The sequence below is a fragment of the Leopardus geoffroyi genome, chromosome E3, assembly GCF_018350155.1.
Source record: "Leopardus geoffroyi isolate Oge1 chromosome E3, O.geoffroyi_Oge1_pat1.0, whole genome shotgun sequence".
Taxonomy (NCBI): domain Eukaryota; kingdom Metazoa; phylum Chordata; class Mammalia; order Carnivora; family Felidae; genus Leopardus; species Leopardus geoffroyi.
Window position 1 is genome coordinate 6,078,017 of NC_059340.1, and position 25,903 is coordinate 6,103,919.

The 25,903-nt window shown below is 48.7% G+C and overlaps 1 protein-coding gene, 1 long non-coding RNA gene and 1 other non-coding gene across 13 annotated transcripts in view; 2 read left to right on the plus strand and 1 right to left on the minus strand.

Annotated features, from left to right (window-relative positions):
• The first annotated feature begins 1,080 nt into the window (after positions 1–1,080).
• On the plus strand, positions 1,081–1,186 carry LOC123589839. The gene has a single exon (XR_006708486.1). It is a non-coding gene; the product is annotated as a U6 spliceosomal RNA (small nuclear RNA).
• A 7,829-nt stretch (positions 1,187–9,015) lies between these two features.
• The window catches only part of LOC123589522, a 38,690-nt gene continuing 21,802 nt past the window's right edge, over positions 9,016–25,903 (plus strand). Inside the window, exons 1-2 of the long non-coding RNA XR_006708374.1 lie at positions 9,016–9,405; positions 9,965–10,433. This is a non-coding gene — a long non-coding RNA (uncharacterized LOC123589522). The remainder of the gene's footprint in view (positions 9,406–9,964; positions 10,434–25,903) is intronic.
• The window catches only part of SMURF1 (SMAD specific E3 ubiquitin protein ligase 1), a 110,457-nt gene continuing 100,602 nt past the window's right edge, over positions 16,049–25,903 (minus strand). For 8 of the 11 annotated variants that reach the window (XM_045461711.1, XM_045461706.1, XM_045461707.1 and 5 more), the window contains 5 exons: positions 24,589–24,726; positions 23,444–23,564; positions 22,341–22,542; positions 20,855–20,939; positions 16,049–19,367 (listed from right to left, as the gene is read on the minus strand). In XM_045461711.1, coding sequence (XP_045317667.1) covers positions 19,268–19,367; positions 20,855–20,939; positions 22,341–22,542; positions 23,444–23,564; positions 24,589–24,726 — 646 coding nt within the window. In that variant the 3' untranslated portion in view covers positions 16,049–19,267. The remainder of the gene's footprint in view (positions 19,368–20,854; positions 20,940–22,340; positions 22,543–23,443; positions 23,565–24,588; positions 24,727–25,903) is intronic. The other 3 variants (XM_045461712.1, XM_045461704.1, XM_045461710.1) reach the window with 1 other exon arrangement.

The following is a 25,903-nucleotide window of genomic DNA, read 5'->3' on the forward strand; positions in this document are numbered from 1 at the left end:
TATAATTTTTACTTTTACATACGTTATTAATGTCACAACACGTTATTTTTACACTAGGTCATACTTTCATTCTTATGTACGTATGTACATTAAGTAATCTCTACACCCAACTGGGGGCTTGAACTCACGACTCCAAGATAGAGTCACATGCTCCACTGACTGAGCCACCAGCCAAGCGCCCCTAGACCATACTTTCTTTTTTTTTCTTTTTTAATTTTTTTTTAGGGTTTATTTTTGAGAGAGACACAGTGAGAGTGAGGGAGGGGCATAGAGAGAGGGAGACACAGAATCCAAAGCAGGCTCCAGCCTCCGAGCTGCCAGCACAGAGCCCGATGTGGGGCTCGAACTCACAAACCGTGAGATCATGACCCGAGCGAACTCAGGTGCTTAACCGACTGAGCCATCCAGGCACCCCTAGACCGTACTTTGTCAACAGGAGTAGTCTTGTTCCCCTGTTATGGGGGCTGATTTGATTAAAAAATACCTAAAAGGCTCCTTAGGAACATGGTATATATTTGTTTTTGTTCTAACAATTTTTTGGTGTGTATTTTCTTAGGTTTTTCTGTATGTAGGATTATGTTGGGTAGTGTTCTGCAGGGGTCTTTTGGGTATGATGGGTTTAGAGTTTTCATTACCGATCTTCAGTCTGCTTGTTCTGTGTATTATTGGAAGTGGAGTATTGGAAATGTCCCACACTTACCGTAGAGCTATTTCTCCCTTTGATTCTGTCAATATTGGCTTCACATGTTTAGGAGCTCCGATATTTGGTGCGTGTATGTTTGTACCTGTTCTGTCTTCTTAGGGAATTGACCTTTTTATCATTATATGCTGCCCTTCTCTGCCTCTGAAATAGTTCCTATCTTAAAGTCTATTTTGTCTGACATCAATATAGCTACTCCTGCTCTCCTGTCATTACTGTTTTGTGTGGAATACCCTTTTTCATCCTTTAACTTTCAAGCCGTGTGTATCCTTCTATCTAAAGTGAGTCTTGTGGATGGCGTGCAGATGGACCCTGGTTTTTTATCCATTCTGCCAATCTGTCTTATTATCATGGAGTTTAATTCATTTACATTCACTTTTGTGCTTGCTTCGGCAGCACATATACTAAAGTTGGAAGGATGCAGAGAAGGTTAGCGTGGCCCCTGTGCAAGGATGATACGTTTACATTCACTTTTTCAAATTAGTTAATTAATCTATTTATTTATTTTGGGGGCGGGACAGAGAGGGAGAGAGAGAGAATCTCAAGCAGGCTTCACGCTCAGCCCAGAGCCTGGTCTGGAGCTCGATCTCACAACCGTGAGATCATGACCTGAGGCAATGTGAAGAGTCAGACATTGTGGGGTGGCCCAGTTGGTTCGGCGTCTGACTCTTGGTTTCGGCTCAGGTCATGATCTTGCAGTTTCATAAGTTCGAGCCCTGGGTTGAGCTTTGTGCTGGCGGTGTGGAGCCCGCTTGGGATTCTCTCCCTCTCCCTCTCCCTCTCTGCCCCTCTCCCATTCACGTGGTCTCTCTCAAAATAAATAAACTTTTGGGGCGCCTGGGTGGCGCAGTCGGTTAAGCGTCCGACTTCAGCCAGGTCACGATCTCGCGGTCCGTGAGTTCGAGCCCCGCGTCGGGCTCTGGGCTGATGGCTCAGAGCCTGGAGCCTGTTTCCGATTCTGTGTCTCCCTCTCTCTCTGCCCCTCCCCCGTTCATGCTCTGTCTCTCTCTGTCCCAAAAATAAAGAAACGTTGAAAAAAAAAAAAAAATTTAAAAATAAATAAACTTTAAAAAATTTTTGTAAATGAGTCAGATGATTAACTGAGTCACCCAGGCACCCCTCATTCATTTACATTTAAACTAATTACTGGGGCGCCTGGGTGGCGCAGTCGGTCAGGCGTCCGACTTCAGCCAGGTCACGATCTCGCGGTCCGTGAGTTCGAGCCCCGCGTCGGGCCCTGGGCTGATGGCTCAGAGCCTGGAGCCTGTTGCCGATTCTGTGTCTCCCTCTCTCTCTGCCCCTCCCCCGTTCATGCTCTGTCTCTCTCTGTCCCAAAAATAAATAAACGTTGAAAAAAAAATTAAAAAAAAAAAATAATAATAAATAAACTAATTACTGACCAGGGAGGACTTACTCTTGCCATTTTGTTACTTGTTTTCTGTGTCTAAGAGCTTTTCTCCCATTTACCCGGTTACTGCCTTCCTTTGTATTCAGTTGTTTTTTCGTTTGTTTTGTTTTTCTGTGGGGACATTTTAGTTCCTTCTCATTTGCTTTTGTATATATCCTACAGATATTTTCTTTGTGGTTACCATGGGGATCACACTTAATACCTTAAAATTATCGCAATCTCATTTGAATTGATAGCAACTTCAACCATATACAAAAACTCTACTTTTTTATAGTTCTGCCCTCCATTTGTTGTTGATGTATCAAATCACATCCTTAAACGTTGTATATCCACAAACATAGGTTTTACACACTTGGCTTTTAAGTCGTGTAGCAAATTAAAAGTCAAGTTACAAAACCGAATCGCCATCCTTGCCCATGTATTTAACCATTACTAGAGAACTTTATATGTTCGTGTGGCTTTGATTACTGTCTAGCCAACATGAAGGCCTAAGCTGTTTCTTATAGGGCATCTCTAGTGGTGATGAATTCCTCTGGCTTTTATTTATCTGGAAATGTTTTAATTTCTTCCTCATTTTGTGAAGTTTTGCTGGATATAGAAAATTTGGCAGCTTGTTTGTTTGTTTTTGTTTTTGTTTTTCTTTCAGCACTTTAATCATACCACTCTTCCAGTCTCCATGGTTTCTGCTAGGAAGTCTGCTGATCATTTTGTTAAGGATCTCTCATACACAGTGAGCCACCCTTGCTGCTTTAGAAGATTATGTCTTTGGTTTTTGACAGTTTAATTATAATGTGCCCCAGTATAGGTGTCTTTGGGTTTATCCTCCTTACAGTCCTTGAGCCTCTTGGATTTATACATCCATGTCTGTCCTCAAATTTGGGAAGTTTTCAGCCATTATTTCTTCAAATAATTCTCTCTTTCTCTCTCTCCTCTCCTTCTGGGATTCTCATAGTGCCCATTTTGGCCCCCTTGATGGTATGCTAGACAACGCTTAACGCTTAACCTTTCTTCCCTTTTCTTCATTCTGTTTCTTTCTGCTTCTCTGAGTCAGTGATTTCAAATGACCTGTCTCCCAAGTTCACAGAATCTTTCCTCTGCCTGTTCAAGTCTGCCAGTGGACCCTCTAATGGATTTTTTTCAGTTTACTTACTATATTTTTCAGCTCCAGAATTTCTGTTCATATACTATTCTCCTGCTTTCCACTGTTTCTTTGCCCATGTTTCCCTTTAGCTCTTTGAGCATTTTTAAGACAGTTGCTTTATAGTCTTTGTCTTAAAAGCCTATGTTCGTAAGCTAATGTTAAGCCTTTGTCTTATACTGTTTCTTCAAGAACCATTTCTGGGTCTTTGGGTTTTTTTCCTTTATTTGAACCATGGTTTCTTATTTTTGCCTTGTGATATTTTGTTGAAAATTGGGCATTTGAAACATGTCCCAGTTTTCAGAGACTGGTTCTGTGCAGAGGAAGACTTTTGCTGGTCAGCACAACATGAGGGCTTAAAGGTGTGGGTTTTATCTGGGTGTGCATCATCCCGGGGCCTGTGTGTGTGCCTAATTCTTCCTGGAAGCCTGGCTGCTTTTAAATGCCTTAATTTCCCAGAGGCGCCTGGATGGTCAGTCAGTTAGGCATCTGACTTGATCTCAGCTCAGGTCTTGATCTCAGGGTCATGAGTTCAAGCCCTGCATTGGGTACCGTGCTGGACTTTAAACAACGAATGGATCAGTCAGTCAGCCAGTCAATGAATGAATCAATGAATCAGTGAATGACTTAACGTTCCTGAGAGTGCCACCCCTGTCTTCTCGAGCCTCAGATGCCCTATCGTGTTCCTCAATCAGTAACCTTGTGCCGGGTGTCTGCAGACAGTCCTGTTGTGGGTTCCACAGGCCATGCCTGCTGCTGCTTGCTGCTTCCTCTGCTCTGAGATTTGAGCTGTGCTGCTTTTGACTGGGCTCCAAGTTAAGGGGCCCAAAGATCAGCCCCTCAGACAACCCTTGACAGGCTGCTTTGCTCTCTGGTTTGTGAAAAAGGGGGACCCGGGACCTGGCTGCCACTTCCCCCAAATCGTGCTGTGCCACACCAGGGAGCACGTGGGGGAAAGGGCGTGTGAAAACACCTTGAAATGTTCTATCATTTTGGATGTAGCTTTTTCTTGGCTGGGCATTTGCTTACTTGCTGTAGATTCCCAGAGCTCCCGCAAAGGTATTTCAGCCGGTCTCTGGTTCTTTGTCACGTGTCAGGTGGTGGGGGTGGGGGAACGGGCCCGGAGCTTTCTAATCCTCCATCTTGCTGACGTCACTCTCTAGGCCTTTCGTTTAAATTTGTTACTTTTATTATTTTTTTTTTTTAATTTTTTTTTTAACATTTATTTTTGAGACAGAGAGAGAGCATGAACAGGGGAGGGTCAGAGAGAGAGGGAGACACAGAATCCGAAACAGGCTCCACGCTCTGAGCTTGTCAGCCCAGAGCCCGACGCGAGGCTCGAACTCACCCACCGCGAGATCGTGACCTGAGCCGAAGTCGGACGTCCAACCGACTGAGCCACCCAGGCGCCCCTAAATTTGTTACTTTTAAATTGAGGTATAATTTACAAAGGTGTAAATTAAAAATTAAAAAAAAAATTTTAACCGTTTATTTATTTTTGAGAGACAGAGGGAGACAGAGCATGAGCGGGGCAGGGTCAGAGAAGGAGGGAGGCGCAGAATCCGAAGCAGGCTCCAGGCTCCGAGCTGTCAGCACAGAGCCCAACATGGGGCTAGAACTCACTAACCGTGAGATGGTGATGTGAGCCAAAGTCACTTAACTGAGTGAGCCACCCAGGCGCCCCAAGGATTCACATATTTATAATGCACGTTTAGAAATCCTGTCCTGAGAATTCTAGTATTATGACACTATCATTTGAGCTATTATGGAATCATGTAAGTAACAGTGATAAAACTGAAAGAGGAAAATGGTCAAAATTGCCTTAGAAATTAGTGCTTTATTTATAGATTATTTTAACAGACTTAGTAACAACAAAAATTCTATATTAATACTACCTTCAATAGAATGAAGTGGAATCATTTAACTTTTAAGATTCACATTTGAGTATTCTTCTGTTATTAATCATTATTTTGAGAAAAATTTTATCAAGATTCTAATTTGAACCCCACTATATATACTCTCTGAACTAAAAAAGCAAGGAGGCTAAAAGAGAAAAAAACCTCAAAATTGCTTGAGTGCAGAGATAAAGCTACCTAGGTAAGGCCCTGGACCGCCCAGTTGCTGCGTTAGAAGGCAAAGCACCACCTCGGACCACGTGGACAGAGGTGGAATCCAGCGCCGGATGTAGACATTTCTTTTTTTTTTTTTTTTCAACGTTTATTTATTTTTGGGACAGAGAGAGACAGAGCATGAATGGGGGAGGGGCAGAGAGAGAGGGAGACACAGAATCGGAAACAGGCTCCAGGCTCTGAGCCATCAGCCCAGAGCCCGATGCAGGGCTCGAACTCACGGACCGCGAGATCGTGACCTGGCCGAAGTCGGACGCTTAACCGACTGCGCCACCCAGGCGCCCCAGGATGTAGACATTTCTATTGTCTGTGGAGAATGTGTTGGGCCAGCAAAGACCGCTGGAGGAGAGAATCCCTGGAGGGCAGGATCCTCGTTTTCCTGAACGAAGGGAAGGACAGGTGCTCTTGGTCTCGGTCCCTGGGACCTCTTGTTCCTGGGTGACGCCTGAGCCGGAAGGGAATCCAGCATCTCAGCCAGCTGTTGTGGACAGATGAGTGTCTGTGCGTCTGGGCCTGGGTTCAGGAGGATGACGCACTCAGTGGAGGGTCTCTTGTCCAGCGGGCCTGAGCCTGTGGGCGACGTGGTTACACTTGGACCCTGCACCTTTACAACTCCACGTTCCCTCTTATTCCTGAGGAGTCTGGTTCCAGAGGATTCCCTGCTGGGCCTCATGAGCCCCTGCCAGATGCTTTGCCAGAAACATTAGAGACATGTGTTAGGCTTTTAATTTCTTCTGAGTAACTTCTGTCTGGAGTCTGCCTCACCTTTTTTGTGTTTCCCTCATGGGAAATGAGCTGGCCTTGAGAGAGGCCACTGAGGATTTCTGACGTTTCCGGAAGAATTTGGGTCTCTTGACCTGGTTCCAGCTCTTCACATGTGTGTCTGATCTTCTAAATTGCTGCAGAAAGATTCTCCTTTCTCTTTACACAGGGAATTCATTCTTGATTAAATGGTCAGTGGAGATTCATTTCTTCTTGCAGTTTCTGCTGGAACTCCTTTCACTATCTGTGACTTTATTTAGGGAATCATAAAAGAAAATGGAAAGTTTAAAAAAAAATTTTTTTAATGTTTATTTTTGAAAGAGAGAGGGAGAGAGACAGAGTGTGAGCAGGGGAGGGACAGAGAGAGAAGGAAACACAGAATCTGAAGCAGGCTCCAGGCTCTGAGCTATCAGCACAGAGCCCGAGGTGGGGCTCAAACCCACCAACTGCGAGATCATGAGACTAGAGCTGAAGTCAGACGCTGCACCACCCAGGTGCCCCGAAAATGGGAAGTTTTTAACATCCAGGTTCTATGCCCAGCACAAGCTTTCTTAGGTGATCACGAGTTAATGTAAGTTCTCTGACTCTAGAATTAGAACCTGGTTCCTCTAGAAGCAGTGATTCAGACTACACTAGCCCCATCAGGTAAACACCAAGCCCATTTTGAATATTTTTCAAACCCTGGGGACGGGGGATGGGCAAAATGGGCGAAGGGGAGAGCTCGGAGGTACAGGCTCCCGTCTATGGAATGAGTAAGTCACAGGGATGAAAGGCACAGCACAGGGAGTATAGTCAGTGGTGCTGTGATCGCGTCATATGATGACAGGTGGTAACCACACTTGGGAGCACAGAATGACGTCTAGAATTATCGAGTTCCTACGTTGTACACCTCAAACTAATGTAATATCGTGTCAACTTTACTTCCACAAAAAAAATATTGTTTCAAACCCAGAAGATCCTATAGCTCTCATATGTGAGTTATTATTGACACATTTTTTAAAAAAAATTTTTTTTTTCAACGTTTATTCATTTTTGGGACAGAGAGAGACAGAGCATGAACGGGGGAGGGGCAGAGAGAGAGGGAGACACAGAATCGGAAACAGGCTCCAGGCTCTGAGCCATCAGCCCAGAGCCTGACGCGGGGCTCGAACTCACGGACCGCGAGATCGTGACCTGGCTGAAGTCGGACGCTTAACCGACTGCGCCACCCAGGCGCCCCAAATTATTGACACATTTTTAAACGTGCACTTTTTTATGCAAGTTTATGCATTTTCATTTTTTCCAATCTTATTGAGACCCGACTGACACAGAACATTGTATTCATTTAAGGCATGCGACATAATGATGTGTGTATCCATCACCGTGTTTTTGTGTGTGTGACTACAGTGAAGCATTCTCTGGGGATTTAAAAATTTTTTTAACTATTTTTGAGAGAGACCGCAAGCAGGTGGAGGGGCAGAGAGAGAGAATCCCAAGCAGGCTCCACGCTGTCAGCGCAGAGCCCGGTGCGGGGCTCAAACTCATGAACCGTAAGATCATGACCCGAGCTGAAACCAAGAGTCGGACGCTTAACCACCTGAGCCACACCAGGCGCCCCTCTCTGGGGAGTTTAAATGTGACCTGTAAGAGCACTGGTGGTTTTTATCTTTCCTTGCTACTCTAACACACACGTCGTTTGGTCTTTTCTCAAGGCTTGTGAAAGCATCTCACTGAGCCGCATGGGTCAGTTTCTTCCAAACCCCTCGTGACCTGCCTTCTGTGGGCTTTCCAGGTCCCGAAGGAGCCGTTCCACCCGCGCGCCCCTCCCTCCGTGTCCTCTCCATGACACCGGCCAAGACTTCCTGGGGCTGAGCTGCAGGACAGGCTGGGGGTGGCCAGTGTCACTGGGGGAACTGACCCGGACTCCGGACCCGTGAACCCTCTGGGTTTGTCTGACTCTTCGTTCGATGTGCTGACCCTTGTCTCTTCCAGCCCCTCTCCTGCTTCTGAAAGAGGCTTTCTGCTTCCTTGGAGAGGACACTGCTGAATCCAGGCGCTCCTGGGGCTCATTCCTCTGCTGGCTTTTGGAGGCCGTTTTGGTTGTAGTCCCCTCGCCACTGGGTGTGTTTTGGGGCATGTTCCAACGACTGACGGCTCTGCTGTTCCACACGCTGAGATTTCTCTTTGCTCAGTTCACCTCTGAAACTTGACATGAAGCCCAAGTACAGAGTGGGAGCTTTCCAGATCTTTATGAATGGCCTCCAAATTTGATTCATTTTTCTTGATTTCTCTTCTGGTCATCTGGCTTCCATTAACTTTGTTCCAAGGCCTCTAGACTCTTCGGGTGTAAAGCTGAGCTCCTCCGGGGAGGGCACCTTGTCCTGTCTACACAGAGCAGGCGTTCCGTGATGAACAATCAAGTACGACCCTCACTGTGGCCATCTCCCCCAGTGATCCGTCTCGGGTCCCCTGCCACCGTGTCACCACTGGGCACCATGACCAGCATGGCGACAAGCACTGCAGCCGTCGGCAGGCCACCGGGCGCTCCCCCGGCACCCACAGCATAGGACAGTCAGAGGAACCCCTGGGGCAGGTGGACAGGGCCCCGGGGGCCACAGGTGGTTCCTGGAGTTCGGGTCACCCCGGCCCTACCCGTCAGCCCAAGGGCTCAGGACACGTGTGTCTTATCACATGAGCCCATGAGCTGCGGGGGCCGGCGTGCCAGCCAGGCCAGCATCCTACCTTCCCTGCATCATTCTGGGGCCCAAGGCCTTACCTGCCCTGCAGGGCACACAGAAGACTCCTGCTCACAGGCCCCTCCTGGTTTGGGTCTGGCTTTGAATTGAGAGGCTTGTGGAAGGGGTTCTGGAGGGTCCCACACAAGTGACTGCACTACGGGTCCCTTAAAAGCCAGAGGGATGTTCGGTGTTCATGTCTCAGGAATGTGAGGTCTGGCTGTGAGCAAGGAAACCTGATTCTGAACCCATCCCGCAAGTCCTTGACGCTGATGTCACAGTGGGACTCCCAGGGGACGCTGATGTCACAATGGGACTCCCCGGGGGGCCGAGTGCTCCTCCTGGGGGCCGGACGGCTGGGGCTGGGGCGTCTGGGTCCCGGGAGGCTGAGCCCTGGTCAGCCCCCAAGCAGCTCCATGCAGGTTCCCTGAGAGGAAGCGGAGTCTCCCTGGCTGAGCTGCCAGGCCACAGGCGAGTCCGCCCCACATCCTTCCATTCCCGTGGGAACAGAGAGGGTGCCCTGCGGTGACGTTTTCACAGCTCCTCTGCGTGTGGTGAGTGGAAAAGGGGGCAAAAGGAAGAGGGCAGTATGGGGGCACTGGGGTGGTCTTGGGGAGGTGCAGATGCTTGGACAGGCCTGCGTCCGGCCCGCCCCTGCATCCAGGCACCACCACCCCCCCCAGCTCAAAGGTCACCCGGTGCCAGAGAGCACAGCCGTGGGAAGGCGGCTGGGGTGCAATCAGCTGCTGGCGCGGAGAAGGGCTCCCAGGGAGGGCAGTTGACGGGGCGAGTGTCAGCTGGGGAGCTTGCACAGCCCCGTACAGAAAATGAAAGAATGGTGGAGTGGGGTTTCTAGACCATATGCGGGCACAGAGTCTTCCCCAGGTCACCCGGCACTGCTCCTCTGTCCAGGGCTTGAGGCGGTTTGGATCTGGGGTCCCAGCCCTTGTGTGGAGACCAGGAGGTCTCTTCCAGGAGGAACAGGGCAGATGCCCCTCAGGGGTCTCTTCTGACAGGCTGTGGCTGCAGGTTTGAGGGTGGGCCCGTCCTCTGTTTCGCTAAGCAAACAACTTGACTCTTAACATCTGTAATCACTCCGTCACCACCACCCAGACCAAGGAACCGTGCATCTCCAGGGGCCCAGAAGCCTCCTGCAGCCCCCTCTTGGACATCACCATCCTCAGACGGAAGGACTCTTCTGACACAGCATCACCTTACCCGAGTCATTTGTCAACATTTCGAGAATCCTCTGTGTTGCTCTTTCGGAGGCTCAAGAAGTAATCCCCCCAACGTCACTTGGTTATGAACTGGAGCAGGATTCAAACTCAAGACTCTCCCAACCCCTCCCAATCCTTCCATCTCCTGGCCCAGGGCCCCGAAAGATGGTTGGAGACTCTGGTTCCCATCCGGCACACTGGGCGGCAGGGAGCCCTTGCCGGAGTTCTCTGCATCTCCTGGGGAGCTGTTTTTTTCTGTCAGCGGCTGCCCAGGTTCCCAGGACAGCTCCTGGCCAGATGGGGAGAAGCAGCAGCAGCCCGCCATCCTGTGCCCAAGGTGCGCGAGAGGAGCAAGATGCAGAAAGGTAGGACTCTCATGTGGAAAGCGTTGCTTCACATGAACATTACGACAGAACGGTATGATCCGTTATGACAGAGCTTGTCTGTGTGCAACATATTTCAATGGTGCACTACCCCTGGGAGAAAGATGATGTTTTCCCCATTTTACAAATGAGTAAACCGAGGCACAGGGTAGGTAACACGTTCAAGGTCAAATTACAAAGCCAGGATTCAATCCCAGGTCTTGCCATTCTGCCTCTTGAGGGCATTTTGTATCTATCCATCTGTTTCTGACCATCAGGTAAGACAGGTGAGCTGTTATGTGGCCAAAAATAAGAATATCGGGGTGCCTGGGTGGCTTAGTCAAGCGTCCAACTCTTGATCTCAGCTCAGGTCTTGATCTCAGGATCTTGAGTTTAAGCCCTGTACTGGGCTCCGTGCTGGGCATGGAGCCTACTTGAAAAAAAAAAAAAAAAACTGTCAATAGATACAGAAGTTATACAAAGGAACCAAAAGAAAATTCCAGCCCTGCAAGGTGCAATAACTAAAATGAAAAATCCCCTAGGGGAGTTCAAAAACACATTTAAAGCAGAAGAAAGAATCAATGAATTTAAAGATAGGACAACTGAAACTGAGAAAAAAAGTGCACAGAACCAGAGTCCCATGGGACACCATTAACTAGAAAAACATAGATGGTGGTAATCCCAAAAGAACAGAGAGTAAGAAAGGAGTCAAAAGAATATTTGAAGAAACAATGACCAAAAACCTTCTCAGTTTGATGAAAGATATGAATCTACAACTATAAGAAGTTGGATAAACTCAAGATAGAACACGTTCAAGGACATACCAAAGAATCTTGAAAGCAGCAAGAGAGGTGACTTTTCTCATACAAGGAATCCACAGAAGATGAGCAGATTCCTCATCAGACTTTGAAGGTCAGAAAGCAGAGGGTTGATTTATTCAAATTGATGAAAGAAGGTGCCAGAATTCTATATCCAGCAAAATTGCTCTTCAAAAGTGAGGGAGTTTGTTACCAACAGAACTGCTTTACAAACAATGCTAAAGGAGGTCCTTCCATTTGAGATGAAAGGATACAGTAACTCAAAGCTGTAAGCAGAAATCAGAATCTCCAGTAAAAGTAAATACATGGGCAGTTATAAAAGCTCTTATTATAATAATTTCGGTTTGTTAAGTCCACTTACTTTCTACAGGATTTAAAAGGCACACGCATTACAAAACCTAACTATAAACAGATGTAATTTGTGACATCAGTAACAGAAGGGGGAGACGGAGCCATTCAGGATCAGGGAGTTTTATGTGCTATTTAAGTTGGCATAAATTAGGTTGTTGTAACATTAGGATGTTAAGTGTCATCCCTGTGGTAACCACAAAGAAGATATCTATAGAATAGACACAAAAGGAAATGAGAAGAGAATCAAAATGTCACTATAAAAAATCAAATGCAAAAGGCAGCAGTGGAGGAAGTGAGGGACAAAAAAAGCCATAAGGCACGTAAAAAACAATAAAGTGGAAGAAACAAGTTCTTTCTTAGTAACTAAATGCAAATGTATTCAACTCTCTAATCAAAAGGCAGAGATTGAAGATGGCCAAGTAGGAAGCTCCAGGCCTGTGCTACCCCCACGGAAACATTGAAAATAAATACATAAAAGGACCTACAGACTGACTAAAATAACTATGGGACCTCTGGAAATCATTCCAAAATCTACAGCAACCAGGCGAACGCCCAGTCGAGAAAAAGCCATGGTCAAATGGTAGGGGATTTTGTGGCAGTTTTACTTGCCTTTGCCTCAACTTCCCGGCACGACAATGTGTGGTTGGGAGGAAGCAGCCTCCTCCTGGCTTCCTCCCTTCCCGCTGGAAGGAGGAGAGCAGAACTCATTGGCAATGTTCTGACCTGTCTGTGGACTGCCCAGGGGACTGGGGTTTCTGTTGTGCCTGACTTGGAGCTCAGACAGGGAAAGATGACCCATGGAGGGCTGGGGCACGCTCTCATGGGCAGAAGAATACAGTAACATCTAAGGTTCTGAGAAGAAGCTGGGGGGAGACTCTGGAAAACTAAGACTTTTGAAAAGCAGCCAGGTATACAGGCTGGGGATTGGGGGAAGTACAGGCCCAGGCGTAACACGTGCCCATAAAAGACCCAAGACTTAAGCCATTACCCTGGGTTGATCACAAGTCTTAGAACACACCCTGCAGTTTAGTGAAGGTCTCCTGCCATTGTGCAAAGACTGGGCAGACAGGGCTGTTTTTTCAAATGACTACTTTTCAACAAAGATCTCAAGGCATACAAAGAGACAGGAAAACAGGGCACAAAGAAACAAAATCTTTATCTCCAGAAACCACAGAAACCATCCCTGAAGAAACATAGGCATCCGACTTACTAGAAAAGACTTCAACCAAGTAACTGTTAAATGTGCTCGAAGAGCTAAAGGAAATCAAGAAACTGATATATGAACAAAATGAGAATATCAAAAAGTTATGTATGTTATTAAGGGGCTCCTGAGTGGCTCAGTTGGTTGAGCATCTGATGCTCAGATCATGCTCCCAGAATTGTGGGATTGAGCCCTGCATCAGGCTCTGTGCAGGGCATGGAACCGGCTGAGGATTCTCTCTCTCTCTCAAATAAAATAAAATATAAAATTAAAATTAAAATTAAATTAAATTAATAAAATCTTTTTAAAAATTCTGGAGCTGAAAAAATGCAATAAAGGGATTCAACAGCAGACCTGAATAGTGAAAAGAATCTGTGAACCCAAAGACAGGTCATCTGAAATCACTGCAACAGAGGAGCAAAAAGGAAAACAAAGTGAAGCAGGCCTAAGGGACTTATGGGACACCACCACACAGACAAACATATGCACTCTTGGATTCCCAAAAAGAGAAAGAGAGAGAAAGGGGCAGAGAACTTATCTGAAGAAGTAATGGACAAAAATTTCTCAAGTTTGAGTAAAGAAATGAATATACAACTTGAAGAAACTCAACAGACTTCGACAGATAAATCCTGAGACACACACAGCAAACACCGAAAGACAGAAGGGCAAAATGGAAATTTTACATTACAGTAATCGGACTCTAGAACAACCAGGTAGGTCAGTAAGGAAAGAGAGGACTTGAAAAACACAACAGACCAACTGGACATAACCAACGTATATACAACATCCATCAACAGCAAAATATGCATTTCCCTCAAGTGCACGTGGAACATTCTCCATAATAAATGACATTCTGTGAGGCCACGAACCAAGTTTCAAAAAATTTAAAAAGACAAAGCATATAAAATATTCGCTCTTCCCACAATGTACTGAAGCTAGAAACCAATAACGGAAGGAAAATTCATAAATATGTGAAAGCCAAGCAATAAATACATCCCAAGGGAAATTAGAACCCATCTTGAGACAAATGACTGTGAAACACAGCATACCCGAACTGAAAACAGTGCTAAGAAGGAAACTTAGAGCCATAAATGCTTCCATTAAAAAAGAAGAAGGGCCTTAAGTCAACAACTTACTTTATCCCTTATGGAACTTGGAAAAGGAGGAAGGCTAAGCTCAAAGCCAGCAGTAGGAAGGAAACAACATTACAGCTGAGATAAAATAGAGAACAGAAAACAATAGAGAAAGCCAATACAAAGCCAAGAGGTGGTTCTTCCAAAAAAACAAAAACAAAAAAACAACACAATGGCAAACCTTTAGCTAGATGCCTGCAGCGGGAGAAGAGGACAAGGACTCAATGACACAAGAGGGCATCTTACTGCAAATTTACAGAAATAAGGGTTATAACAGAGCTCTGTGAATAACTATATGCCAACAAAATGGTTAACCTAGAAGAAATGGGCAAATTTCTAGAAACACACAACCTACGGAGACTAAATCATGAAGACATATCAAGTCTGGATAGACCTATAACTAGTAAGGAGATTGAATCAGTAATCAAATACCTCCTGACAAAGAAAAGCCCAGGACCCAATGGCCTCATCTGCGAATTCTACCGGACATTTAAGGAATCAACACCAATCTTCCTCATACTCTTCCAAAAAAAGGAGGGAATGCTTCCTAACTCATTCTAGAAGGCCGGCATCACCCTGATACCAAAGCTAGATGAAGACACTACAAGAAAACTATTGGTCAGTATCCCTCATGAATATGGATGCAAAAAATCCCCAACAAAACATGAGCAAGTCGAATCCAACAATAGAAAAAAAGTTTTATACACATCATGACAAAAGAGGATTCCTAGGATGCAAGAATCACTCAGTATACACAAATCAATTGATTTAATACTCCGTATTAACAGAACGAAAGGGAAAGTAAATACTGTCAACTGACACAGCAAAACCATTTGACAAAATTCAATACCTTTTCATGTTAAAAACACTCAACAAACTAGCAATACTAGGAAAATACCTCAACACGATGAAAACCATATATGAAAAATCCCACAGCTAACATCACACTCAAAGGTGAAAGACTGACAGTTTTTCCTCTAAGGTCAGGACAAGACCAGATGTCTACTCCCATTGCCTCTATTCAAGATAGTACTGGAAGTGCTAGCCAGAACAATTAGGCAAGAAAAAGAAAGGAAAGGCATCCAAATTAGAATGGAAGAAATAAAACTGTTTGCAAACAATGCAATCTTATATGTAGACAACATTAAGATTACACACACATCATTAAATTAGCAAAGTTGAAGCCTAGAAAGCCAACACACCAAAATCAGTTGTGTTTCTAGACACTAACAATGAAGAATCTGGAAAGAAAATTAACAATTCCATTTAAAATAGCATCAAAAAGAATGCAATACTTAGGAATAAACTTAACCAAGGAGGCTAAAGACTTACGCACTGAGAACTGCGGAACACTGCTGAGAGAAATCCAGACCGCACAGATGTTACTCTGTAATGCCTTTTCTGGGTGTCATGGCTGGGTCAAGTCAACAAAGAAAATTATCCCACCAAGTGTCCATCAAATCAACGGAAAAACACAATGTGGTACATCCCTACAGTGGCATGCCATTCAGCCATAAAAAGGAGTGAAATTTTGATAGATGCTTCAACCTGGGTAGACCTTGAAAATGTTACAGGAAGTGAAATAAGACACGGAAAGACCAATATTTTATGATTCTACTTACATGAAGTACCTAGAATAGGCAGGTTCACAGAGACCAAGTAGGACAGGTGTCGGGGGAAGGAGGAGCAGCAGTTACTGGTTAGTGGGTCTAGGTTCTAGTTTGGGAGGATGAAAAAGTTTGGGTACATTGGCAGTGATACAGTGTTTTAATGCCACCGAGGTAGACCTTAACCAGTGGATACACTGACATACTACGTGTATCTTACCACAATGAAAATATCTAAAAAAGAAAAAAATGCAAACCAACAAACGTGACCAGCATGTGAGGAACCAGTCAACAGCTTCAAAAATTTCTCGATCCCACAAGTTTCTGCTTTTGGTAGAGCACTTTCAACTGCCTGCCGTGTTTTTTCAGTTCCTTCTACAATTCTGAAGTCTGTCCTTTTTCCCTAGAAGGTCCTTGTCAGTATTTCAAGCCATTGACTTTCTTTTTTGCGGGACTGGAGAGAAAAAAAAGGAATCTCATCTCCACACCAAAGTATCAGACGCCAAGAAAATGTAAAGTCGTGAGTTTATTGCATATGTAACAAAATGAACCTGACCTCCTGGGTCCAGCCTGCTGTACAATCACTGTTTGTTTTGTGTTTCCAGCTGGTTCCATAACCACATTAAATAGAACTAGTATTTCTTTAAATACTTCTGATTTTGACATAAAACGGAACATTAGTGTACAATTTTCACAAAATAAATCAGCAATAAAAACAGTGGGAAGAATAACAAGGATAGCAGCAATACTTAAAAACAAGACATTACAAAATAAATTAAAAAATACATTATAAAGTGGTTGAGAAACAAAAATAAACAAATTTTAAAAATTCATACTATGTTTCGGGAAGGCTGCCGTGCGGCACGCGCCTGGCTGCGGACAGGGCCGGGGGGATGGGGCGGGTTCTCTGCGGAAGGCCACTCCTGACAGCTCAGGGTGGAGGACCCCCTCACCTGAATTGGGACCACGCGGCCGAGCAAGTTCGGGGAGCACGGGACTCCTGGCGGGCAGAGTCTCCCCTCGGGGAGAGCTGCCCTGACTGTGTCCCCCAAGCAGCCCCTTTGTTTCTCCTTCCTACAGCGCTGGCAGAGCGGTGGTTTGCTGCATCCCTGAGGGTCGGCTGATGACCGCTGGTGAGGGCAAGCCTGCAAGTCGGGCCCCTGAAGCATCTGGGCCAAGGGGTGGGAAGGGGACGGCGGGGGCAGGGGGTGTTGGGGATCACCAAGGGCCACAAACGAGAGCTTGTGGGAACAGGGTCCACGTGGACCCAAAGTGGAGTCATCGGGAGCTTTTACCCACTGTCTGCCACACTGCTCTTTCCGTGGTTCAAAAGGCCTAATCCAAGGTTCTAGAAGTGCAATGCTACTGACGGGCCTGTCTGGCGAGAGTAAACCAGGGCTCTGGAAAGTTCTGCTCTTTCAGGCCCCACTGTAATGCACAGCTGACAAGGACGACTGATGAGGGAGGAAAGCCCCGGCTTCCAGGCCGGTCCCGCGTGCTGGGCACGCGCCTGACACCCGCGGGCAGCGTGGGGCTGGCAGGCACGGGTTCTAAGGACTGTTCCTCCCGACAGCAGGAAGATCGTCTTACAGGAGCCACGTGCCACAGTCCCGCTAGACCCTCGTCTCCCCGCTCACTCCTGCAGCTCTGGGCCAAACCACAGGAACAATCCGTGGTTCCCCCGCTCGGTCTGGATGTGCCCTCAGCTCTCCGTGGAGGTCTCCTCCTCACACTGGGGGGTTGAGGTGCACCTTCGAGAGGAGGCCTCTGTGGGGGAAGGGCCATAGCCGACATTTCCTTACTCTCGCAGAGGAAGGTTAAGAGGGAGGACTAGAGAGTCAGGGGGAGCCAGCTTCTAGAACGCCCTCTGAAGGACAATGGTAAACGAGCGAGACTCGGGGTAAGCCCGACCGGGGCAAGGCAGAACTTCTGACAGTCCAAGCCCATGATACGGCCTGGACTTCCTGAACGGATTTAATCTCTCCTCTGCAGCAGTCACACTTGACATCCTCTCTACCCTGGCACCTCCTCCGTAAATGGCCAGACGCACGCTCTCTCACAGCTCTTGGAACCCACAGCCGCTAGCCCACGGCCCACCGAACGAGGCGAACTTCTTGTTCCGAGGGAGGGTCTATCTCCCAGGGGTTCCCGCGCTCCCACACGGCAGCCACAGAATGCTTCGGGGCAAGCCGAAGAACCACACGGCAAGACCCACAAGGGTGAGCTCGCCTCCAAACTCACCTAGCTCCGGAGGTATCCGTGACAAAAAGAGTCACCCGAAAGCCTTCCAGACCCACCTCAGACCCGCAGCTGGATCCCAACGCTTAACTCCGAAACCAACGGCAAACTTCCAACAGTGAAATGTCTTCCTGATGAATTACCCCGCATTTGCCCCCCCGCCCCCCCACCAAACAAAACAACAAAAAACCAAACAGGACGATTGGCTGCTGCCCTTCACGGAAGTTCATCGCAAATCAAACCACCTTGTTCAAATACTGTTGAACTTCTGTGCAAATTGGAAAATGGTGTTGGAAACTCAGGGTCCAGGCTTGCTTTGGCCTTGCTCGTCACGTGAGGACGTCTGGGCGAGCGAACTGAGTAGTAGCGAATGTTCGCGTCTCCACCCGACACTCGGGAAACGAGCAGAATGAGCCAGGGTGAAGGGTCCCCTCCACCGACAGGTTTGCGTTCCTGCCCTACTCTTCGTAAAACCGTAACTCAGGGTGGATTTAAGTCAGTGGGGTGGCCCGTTCCCTCTCTCCCTGTGAGGCTACTTTGCACCAAGCCAGCAGCTACAACAGCAGAATTCTGTTAGTTCAGCTCTTAGCAACTTCCGCACAACACTTGGTTAGTATTCAAGTGACCCAGCCGACCCTCCTCGACATACAGGTGGTGGGGGAGCCGCAGCCCGGGACTGGCTGCATGGATCTGAGGCTGGTTTGGTGTGTTCTTTTATAAGCTCTGTTATGTGGCATTTTCACTGGAAAAATATCTCAAGCTAGATAGATAATGTGGCAAAAGGGACTCTTAAAAGGAAGATCATTTTTCTCTATGCAAAACAAGTTTTTTCAGCCAGGATCCCCTGAAAAATACCCCAGGCCTCCAGCAAAAGCTGCCCCAGTTCCTTTACTTTTCCAAAAGGGAAGCACATTTTGGATGCAAGCTTCCTGCTGGGGCAGAATTCCAATGGACAATACGGTTATTTTTCAGTTAGAAATTAATCTGCTTCCCAGAGCAGACTGCTAGGGTGTGACTGGAATTTGAGCTGCAGAACTTGAAAAGGGACCTCAGGACTGTCTGGAGACAGAAGAGCTACCGGTTACAAACCCTCAGTAAGCCAAGCTCAGTTCCAGAACTCGTGGGTCGATCCTCCTATAAAGACCACAGGGCAGTGAGCCTATCACCAACCATGTGGGTTACAGTCGCTGCAGGGTATCCTGTGTGACCGAAGCCAAATGCTAAACCTGGCTGCATTTTATTGGATGGGCGATGGAAGGAGGGTGGGGGGGCGGGGATCACTGTCAGAAAGGAGGAAAATATGGGTGGGAGCCGCCAACCAAAGTCCCCCCACCCCCCTCGCTCCCCCAACGAAAAGGAGGGGAGAAAACCCTTTCCCTCGGGTCATCTAGGGTTACCGGGCCTCAGCCAGCTTTGCAGGAGGCGCACAGAAAGCTTGCTTTTGGTCTGGTGGTCGTGAGCTAGAATCTGTTGCCTTTGGTTGCTCTCTTCACTCCACGGCAAACCCGCAAGTCTCCTCCACGGCCGTCAGCAGCTTCTCGTAGAGCTTCTCGTACGACTCGTAAGGTGGAATGTCGATCCGATTAAAGCTGGAAGAGGACAAAAGAGCGACAGAGTCACTGCTGGGGCCATCTGGACCTAGGCCCTGGTCCAGGCGGGAGCAGAGCATTCAGGGCCTCGAGCTAGCAGCGTGTGAGTATACAGGCGGATGGGGCCAAGCATCTCATCACCCAGCTGGGGTGGAGGGTACAGGCAAGTGTTCCACTCCCCCCTGGTGCTTTTCTGTTTCGAAAGCAAAGATTTTTCATGGAACACAGAACAAAATAAGTCCTAAGATCTTGAAAGCCAGAATTAAACCGATTACTATTGTCCTGGCTGTATCAGGACAAAGATCCTTCCTGATGGAGTGGTGGTTGTCTTCTTCGCACGTGGACCACCGTAATCCAGACTGGCTGACTGTCAGATCACCGCTGACAGTCCACTGCCTGTCTGTCTAATCCTCCGTGACTTGACCTGAGACCAAATGGGCAGTCTGGGATGTTTCCTGCAGAAACAAACTATTATCTCAAAACTAGTAAAACGTCAAATCTCTGATAGGAGGAGATGAATCAACATTTCCCTGGAGAAATTCTAGCGTTGTATTCAAAAAAAAAAAAAAGAAAGAAAGAAAAGGCATCCTTTAAGAAGGATATCCTCTCCTAATAAGTCAAAACATACAAAATTCTGACCAAGATAGTGACCTACTGAATTACTAGCAGTCAAGCAGTTAAGGATAGTTTTTGTCAAGAAAGAACTGGGCTAAACCGTGTGATAGTTTTTTTCTTAAAGTTGGGACTTCAGCATCTGAGGACAGTTCTCACATCCATTTTATTCTAAACGTTCAACTATGAAAGGGCAGAGTCCTAGGGAAGAAAGCGGCTGCCATGGGTCAACACAATGCTGTGTCTGTAACGGCCACAGCCTCGGTAGGGCCTTGGCCATGTAAGCACTTGAACCCACACCCCTGGGTTCCCAATCAGGAAGCTTCTGTTGCAATGTTACACATCTCGATGGCAAGGAACTGGCTCTCGCGAACTAGACACGCTGATCATTTTGATACGTGGTTTCTGAGACAAAGCGTACGTAAGTGACTTGATTTTTAAACCGCAAGGGAAAATCATCTGCTACAGGTATGAGTGATGTTAAAATTTAGGAAAGTTAAGAAGTTTCCAATGTGCAAGATGCATCCATCACCAAGTTCCAAGAAGGAAAACACCGGAAGCAAAGACTGGGAACTCCGGATTGAAAATGACAACACCCCCGCAGGGAGGTACGTGTGTGCACACGCGTGGCCCAGCGAAGGCAAGGCTGGAGCTGCCGAGTGCCAGCCGCCGTTAATCACATCTCACGACAAAACTGGTTTCACGAAAGAGACTTCTGATAACCCTCATGTGACACACGGCCAAGCGCTCATCCCACCTGACACTGGTTCCACGGCCAGCTGTCCTGGGGCGCAGGTAAAGGAAGCACGGGGTGTCACGCGCGGGGTGGCAGGCGCAGGGACAGGCTCCCCGCGATGCCACAGCGAGGTCCTTACCAGGTGTGGGCCTTCGGAAGGTTGTCTGTGTTGGCGTCGATCAGGTGGATGGTGAAGAGCCGGGGCCCTGCCGCGCCTGTAGAACCTTACGAGACAACATTCTAGTTAATGCACTTCAGAGGCGGGCCCCGGGCCCCACTGCCAACCACACCCTCGGCCCGATGCCCGGGCAGGTGGTCCTGCCGGACGGTCGTGGGCTTCACGCGGCGGCATAGCCTGCACCTGGGTTAGGACACGCTGACCGTCCAGCGACCTATCCCAGCCATTCTAGAAAATCGCAGGGGCAGAGATGTGTGAGAGCTCTCCTCCTGGACCCTGGCCGTGGGCCCACTCAAGTGGGGATATTTGAAGGACAAAATCCTTAAATCACCAGTGACGGTTTTTCTTTTTTTTAAACAAGATGTTTAGCAAGTGGGCCCGCCCCTGGCAGAGGACAGCAGGGTTATGACAAAAGCACGATACACAGTCATGAATCCCCCAGGCGGAGGGACGGTGGGAAAAGAAAAAGACACAAACACCTAGGACAACAGCCCAGGGGGATGGAAGTAGCTTCTGTCACTCAAAGAAGTTCTTCGAATCTGGAAAAGTCTACAGGGAATGTTCTCTACATGAAATACACCTGCTATCTCTAGGAACATGCAAAGGTCCATCTGCTACATTTTAACATACTAACATTCTTCACCTTTTTCCTTCTGGCTCTCAGGGTTTTCAAAAATCTGGATATCAGGTTTTTTATCAGCATCGGAAGGGACAGTGCCTCTGCATAGAGGAGGAAACCGAGGCTCAGGAAGGACCCCTGGAGCTCATGACCAACACGGCAGCAGGAGACTCCATCTCCTGGCGCTCAGGCCGGGCCGCTCTCACCTCAGGGCTGCAGTGAGACGGCTGCTACCAGAAGACTCAGGAACGAATCCATGGTGCACTTTAGAACCTCTAATTTCTTTCCCCAAAGACTTGCTGCTATTTGTACCCTCCCTCTGTCCCCCAGTTCTGTAGGGGTGGGGGAGGGACCGGCTCCATGGGGTCCTTCTTCGCTCAGGCCTCGCCCAACTCAGCCCTGGGCGGGCACCAGGCTGGCCAGCACCCGCCACAGCTGCGCGCCCCAGGTGACACCCCGCCTGCTGGGCACGTGGCCTGCAGGGACACCGAGAAAGGTGGGTTTGACAGGAAGCTGGGCTTTGTTTTGCTGAGATTCTCACCCCCTTTGCGTCTACAGGTATCTCCTCTCAGCTTGGGCAGAGGCTAGCACCCCCGGAGCACTGGGGGGCCGGCAGAGAGAATGGCAACAAGAGGGCCCCCGGGGGTGGAGGTGGCCGTGGCCGCCAGGCGAGCACCTCCACGCCCCCAGCGTTCGCTACGAGAAAACACAGGCCGCGCTACTTCCTAGGAGACATTTCAGGAAAACACCACCACGGCCGTCCAGCTCTTCCTGCCGTGGCCTGGCGGAGACGCGTGGGGCCAGGAGCCCCGCCTCCACATCAGTCACCTTGCAAAGCCTTGAAGCCTTGGAGAGGGACCCGAGTGGACCCGGTCACGAACTGCAGCAGCCTGGCCCTCCTCTCCTCATCGAAGGTCTCCACGGCCTGCCAGAACCAGCGGACGATGTTGCTGTCGGCCACACAGTGCTTCAGCCGAGTGTTGGACTTCCAGTCGCTCACGTCGATCTTATCCAGGCCGCCTATGATCAGCTGCGAAGGCGTTTAGAGGCAAGTTATTTCTCAGATGTACAGACCGGGTCACGGCAGCCTCCCAGGTTCCCAGCGTCTGAAAGGAGGGAATTCGTGGCGTCCGAATAAACTAGCCAGAGACTCAGACAAGCGGAGAGGGAGACGGGCCCACGCTCCCAACAGCACCTTTTCTTACAACCAGGTCTGCTCTCTGCATCCGCGAGGAGTCAGTACCAAAGGGCCGACCGGCGAGACTGGAGGGGCTGACTGTAAAACGGGGCCACCTCCCCGGGACCCCAGGGGCCGTCGCAGCAGGGCTGGGAGGGGAGTGGTGTGCGAGTTTCTGCACCGGGTGGGAGGCCCACCCGGAGCTGCTGCCCGCCCACGGAGGCGCGCGGCAGAAAGACAAGGATTTCAAAGCCGTGAGCCACTTGGCACGGACGTGGGTAAGGGATGAATGAGTCTCTATGTTCACACACGCGAAGTGGGACACGAGAAGACAATAACACTTTGTGCGGAGTCTAATAATAGCTAGAACAGAAACAAAAGTTGACGTGGTGGGAGAATCTGGTTATACGCGAGAGAATTTCCTCGATCCGAGGTAAATACGTGGGAGGGGTTTGGAAACCGCCACGGCTGGAGATCTTGAACATGAGGATAAGCCACAGGACACCCCGAACAATGTCCAGAGAATGATCTGGACTCGTTGCCGCCAAGCAGACACCTGTCCTTGTCATAAACAGGCTCAGACGCCCTCGACACCCCGCTCGCTCTAGGCCTGTTAGTCGGGAGCCCCGACAAACCCCCGGCCTTGCCGCGGGGACAGACAAGCCTCATTCTGCAGGCAGGTTGTAAAACAAGAAAACACCGATCTCATTTGCGCCCTTTAATGCCTCCTTGGCTCGGCCCGGTGAGCACGTACCTCCAGTTCCTTCTGGTCAAACGGCTTCAGTAAGTGTTGAGGAATGAGTTCGTTAAACCCCTTCTGAAGAGCCAAGAACTGGGCTTCAATCCCCCGCATGAACCTCCAATTTACATACAACCTGAGAAACAAATTCACAAGTTGGAGGCAGCATCAAGTGGTTCATGAAAAAAAAAAAGTTTTCTCCACAGAAGGTTCTGACATCTGAACCTGGCACCCTGCCTGCCGGGCCTCCCCTTGGGGCGGGAGGAGGGGGCGGAGGTGGGGGCAGACGGGACGAAACCCCCACCGGCCGGCGTTGCCTAGCCTCCGTATCAGGTTAAAAATAAGTCAGCACAGGCCCTTACACATGCTGATGCTTCGCTAAAAATAGCTGTGGGAATTAACCTGACCTGTTAGAGCAAGCGCCATAACTGAAAAGTAGACCTGAAAATGACACACAGGATCCCGTGGGAACACGCGCCAGTCTGGCAGCCTCCGCACACGCACACGCCCGCATGCTTCCAATTCCCCAGTGCGAGCGACTGGCCGTTCATTTGCCTGAAGAGGCAGGCGCCTGGGCGGCTCAGCTGGTTAAGGGTCCGACTCTTGGTTTCAGCTCAGGACACGATCTTATGGTTTGTGGGATCGAGCCCCACATCAGACTCTGCACTGACAGCGCGGAGCCTGCTTGGGATTCTGTCTCTTCTCGCTCTGCCCAACCCCTGTCTGCTGTCTATCTCAAAATAAACATTAAAGAGAAAAAGAAGAGAAAACAAACTACTATGGAGTAGACTTCCACGAGACTGATCTCAAGGAAACTTCTAGGCTTCTATTCTCTCCTGCGCTCACCACCTTCACACCCAGAATTGGGAGGTTACCTGCAATCCCTTCCCCAGCTTGGGCTCTGGAGTCATTATCCTCCTTCAACGGGCCGGCTCTGGTGGCACTAGGGGCACCTCTGTGCACAGCCCCCCCCACTGAACCCGACCGTGGCTGAAAGTCTGTTCTGTTCCTGGGATTCTGGTCACAGGTGCTGGCAGGGAAGGGAAGCCTCAAACAGCCAAGGAGCCCCGACAACCTAAACGTGAACCCAGCCTTGCCCAGATGGTCCCAGGCACCTGGATGTCCCCGCTGGCAACCTCCAAGGCTCCCCAGAACATTACCGGACATATTCTTTCTTGTTGTCCTCTGTGACAGGAACGTTGCGGCCATTGGGTTTCAGTTCATGCTGAAGAATCCTCCCGAAAGCATTGTGTTCCACACAGAAAGTGTGGTCTAGCACAGGGGTGATATCGTTCTCTCTGGTGAAGTTAAGACACAAGATGGATGTCAGACCTCTGCCAGCATGCAGCAGCGAACAGAACCTTAGACGGAACGTTCCGGGAGAAAGACGGCACTTCCTGTCCGTCACCCCGGAGGTGCAGGGGGGGAAGAGGAAAACCGAGGGCCCAGAGCACGTGTGAGGGCAGGGGTGCGGGTACTAAAGGGGTACCACAGCTCCGCTCTGCCTGTGCCCAGACTCCGGGCTCCCTCATTCTCAGGGAGGTGATGGTAGCTCTCTCGTTCCGGGATTTTATGAGACACGGTGGCCTGACTGCCTTGTAAACTGAGTCTCCGAACAGAAGGACTCACGAAGAGGAAACGGGGTCAAAGGAAAAGCAACCTGCAGGAGACACACCTAGAAAGCACTCGCAACCCCTCCTTTAAGGCAGCCATTCCAAATGCATCCGTTCAAACAAAGTGGCACTTGGAAGTTCAAGTGGACTCCTCCGCCCCCTGCATTGGCTGAGATGCAAGCAGAGTAAACGATTTTGTACAGGATGGAGGCCCTAACCCCCCCGGACTACCCATTTCCAGCTGGGGCACATGAAGTGAGGCCAACCAGCGCCGGGGGGGGGGGGGGGCAGCTAGCTCCAGCTCCCCCTCCCGCTCTCCCCCTGCAGAGCCTGGATCTCTCCCTCCTGTGAAATCGGCTCCTTCACAAGGACCCGCAACCCCCGCGGTCACCACGTGACTGTGCCGACAGCTTCCAAGAGAGTTCTAGGATAATTCTAAAACAAAGTCGACTAAATAGAGTTTTTCCTGATACTTTCTCTTACTATCAAATACTCTGCCGCTAATTTTGTGTTGGGTGCTTTCCCTCTTGAGATTCACTGGAGAGTCCAAAACAAAACCCGCCACCCACCTATCAGGCCTGGGGATTAATTTTGTGGCCAGACCTTAATAATTTGAGGAAGAAATTAGTCTATGAAGTGAAACTGGCCAAACGTCATGAAGGAAGAAAGTCAACTGAGTATTTCTTGTTAAATCCACTTTTATGTTTTTGGCTGTAAAACAGCATTTTCTTTACTTCTCTTCCCTGACTTCACACCCATCCCTCGAAAACATTCACAGGCACGCACACATGCACACAAAACAATTGTATTTGGTGGACAGTAAGATGGGTGAGGCATTTTCCATTAACTGAACAGTGAGTCG